The sequence below is a fragment of the Mus caroli genome, chromosome 11, assembly GCF_900094665.2.
Source record: "Mus caroli chromosome 11, CAROLI_EIJ_v1.1, whole genome shotgun sequence".
NCBI lineage: Eukaryota > Metazoa > Chordata > Mammalia > Rodentia > Muridae > Mus > Mus caroli.
In genome coordinates this window covers 93526922-93530247 of record NC_034580.1, presented here as the reverse complement: position 1 = coordinate 93530247, position 3326 = coordinate 93526922, and the positions used below count along the sequence as shown (strand labels likewise).

Here is a 3326-nt window from a genome sequence, read left to right as displayed (position 1 = left end):
GGCGCCCTCTTCTGGAGTGTCTGAAGACAGCTACAGTGTACTTACATATAATAAATAAATAAATCTTTAAAAAAAAAAAAAAAAAAAAAAAGAACTCCATCATTTTTCCCTTTAAAGTCTTGTATCATAAACTGTGTACAAACTGTAACATACCTATTTTAGAAGCAGTAGATTTGGATGTCTGACATTGTTAAGTGGTGACTAATCTGGCTCATCACTTCCTTTTTTTGTTCTAACTTCACTTAGGATGGATGCCAGGGAAGCTGATCTACCTATTCTATCCCTACCTGTTATATCAAGCTAAGTCAGGTTGCTGGCATCTAGCTTCATCCCAAGGTGGTACCTTATGTTCTTGGGTTGTATCCATGAGCGTGTGTGTCATGTACAGCCTTAACTCACACACAGAGACCAGAGGAGGACATTGACCTCGACCTTATTCCCTGAGCCGGGTTCTCACTGACTCTGCAGCTCAGTGATAGCCAAGCTAAGAGGCTGCCAGCTCCTGGGGTTTGCCTGGTTTGCCCACTAATGGTAGGGATCCAGGCATGTGTGGCTGTGCTCAGCTTTTACAGGGGAGCTGTGGCTTTGAACTCAGAACTTCAGCCTTGCACAGCAAGTACTCTTGAACCAGTCTCAACTTGTAGCCATGGGCTTTTGGTTTTGCTTTGGTTTTTATCCATGGGTTTGTAAGCATCTCTTATGGAGTGTGAACTAGCACTTTGTTTTGTAAGTTCTTAGCGGTGCGGTGACAAACGTATTATAAGGCTAGGTTCCTGATTAGCTCTCAGTCTATTTCATAGTTGTTTTAAAATAATTATCCTAGAGATTACTTAGTGTGACTATGAAATCCTTCACTGAAGTCTTCATGGTTTGGTTGGAACCATCTGCCTGAGGCATCAGAAGGCAGGAAACTCACCTAAGCATGGCGTTGCTTCTCCTCCTTGGGGACCCGAGCTGGCAAGTCTGTGACCTGCCTGCATGCCGAGCTGCTTCTGTCCTGTTTTGTTTTGCTGGGGAAGGAATAGAACCTGGGATTGTTTTTGTGCTCAACAGAAAACTCTCAGCAGAGGAACTAGAGCGGAAACGGCAGGAGATGATGGAAAATGCCAAGTGGAGGGAGGAGGAGAGGCTCAGCACCCTCAAGAGGCACGCCAAGGAGGACGAGCGGGAGCACAGGCTGGAGAGGTTGGACTCTCGCTCCGGCAAGTTCATCCAGTAAGTGACTGCTCATACCTGCGTGGGCTCCACCTTCGTGGGCTCCACGAGGTCATGTGGCAGCTGGCCCACTACTGGGGCTGGCGGTGCTGTTTGTCTGTGTCCAGAGACCTCAAAACTCAGCCTTGGGACCACTCTTGGTACTGTTCCCAGTTTCTAACCAGATAATAGCATTTTTATTTGACATAGAAAAAGTAATTGGTATTTTTCCCAAATCACTGAAATTCCTTGGCCTTCCTTTTAAGTAAAAATTTGTGGCTCAGAAACCCTTTTTCCAATGAAACTTGACTGGTTTTCCAAAGCAGATGAGTTTTCCCTTATGGGCATTGAAAAGCCCTGGTTCCAGATGGAGTCCTTTGAAAATTGTCTATGTGGGCTGAAAAGAACTTGTGTTTTTGCAGTTGCTTTCTGGCTGCAAACCTGTTTCTTATGATTCTGCCAGGGCTGACCAGTTGAAATGTCCTTTTTCCCCACTCCCCTGTCTTTCCTTCCCTAGCCGCATGAAGCTGGAGAGTGCGTCGACCTCCTCCCTGGAGGACCGCGTGAAGCGCAACATCCATTCCCTACAGCGGACGTCGGTGGCCCTGGAGAAGAACTTCATGAGGAGATGAGAACCAGTCTCTTGTACTGTTTTGCCTGAATTTTCCAGGGAGGCTACTGACTCCTTAAAATTCTCTTTATAAGAGTTCAGATGGCTTCCTGTACAGATGAGAACCCACCACTGTTCAAGTGCCCTTTGTCCACTGACTCCTGAAACACTTCACATCCGTTAAAACACTGATGTGACCTGAATCGGGCTCCTCAGGAACTTTGGCTGGATGTGGATGCACTGTGGGGTTTGACTGTGTTTCAGTGGCTGGCACTGGACGGCTTGGATGCTTGTCACCCCTCTTCCCTCCCACCTGAATGAATGGATCAGACTTCCAGAGGCCTCTCTTAAGAGCCACCCAGATGGACGGTGCTCACTGGTATAAACGAACATTGACTTTATTTAGTAGATTATGTGACAGAATAGCCAAGCATCAGGAAGAGCCAAGAAGAGAAGAAGCTGGAAGAGAAAACAGAACCAAAAGCCCTAAGTGAACTGCTACCCACCCGGGCTTTACGCTGTAAAGATGTAATGTGTATATACAAATGTATAATTCTATATTTGCTTTTAAAAAGTTAGCCTTGTGAGAACATTTTGTTGGATGACCTTGTCAGAAAAGTAACACAGTAGTTACTGGTAACACAGGGATACTGACCTTTGTCATTTGGACATGACTTTGTCCTCTACAAATGTGTTAGGCTACATTTATAGGTATGTACTGGCTTCAGGAAGGACACACCTGCCAAGGGACATACACATCCTCCTCTGTCCCTTGGAATCCTATAGTGGGCACCCAGTGGGGCAGGAATCAGGACCCATGTTGTCTGATGACTCCTGAAAGAAAATACTTGGGAAGCTGTTTGCTTTCTGGCTAATTTTTATTTGTTTGTTTGTTGAGGCAGGGTCTCTTGTAGCTCAGGCTAGCTTTGATTGGACCGGGGAGCTGACAGTGACCCTGCACTTCAGATCCTCTGACCACACACAGTTGCTGCTCCTGCCACTGCTGCTTTGTGGTTTTTCTGTGATACGGGGCCCTTGCTGGTCCAGGGCAGCCTGATGGTGGCTCTCCTGCCTCAGCCTCCTGAGTGCTGGCTGCGGTTAGGCCACTCCCATCCTCCAGCTGCCTTTATCCTGTAATAACTAAAAATCTAAGACAAGACTCAAGGGGCCACACCCATGTCTTTACTGCCATTCCTTTATTCTTTCACCAGAAGCCCTCATTTGTTTGACCAGGGAACTTCTAGGTGCTTTTTAAACAGACAACAGATTCACCCTAGTGGTAGCTGACCTTAAACTGTAGATCTCCTGTTTTAGTCTCTGGAGCTGTGATTGCAGACCATGTGGCCCTCAGAGGTGCTCTTAACTCATATAGTAAGCCATTTCGTTGTTCTACCAGTTCCTAATTTCTCCTCAAATGTTTGGATTTAAGCACTAAAATTCCAGTCACTGTAATTATTATTATTATTTTTCTTTCTTTTTTTTTTTTTTTTTTTGACAGGTATGGTACAGGTGTAAGAGAGAG

At 45.7% G+C, this 3326-nt stretch overlaps 1 protein-coding gene across 1 annotated transcript in view; it reads left to right on the top strand.

Moving 5' to 3' along the window:
* Window positions 1-3291, top strand: part of Cwc25 (CWC25 spliceosome associated protein homolog) — a 22120-nt gene extending 18829 nt beyond the window's left edge. The window contains exons 9-10 of the mRNA XM_021177183.2: window positions 1054-1215; window positions 1712-3291. Coding sequence (XP_021032842.1) covers window positions 1054-1215; window positions 1712-1826 — 277 coding nt within the window. The 3' untranslated portion in view covers window positions 1827-3291. The remainder of the gene's footprint in view (window positions 1-1053; window positions 1216-1711) is intronic.
* Window positions 3292-3326: the final 35 nt, after the last annotated feature.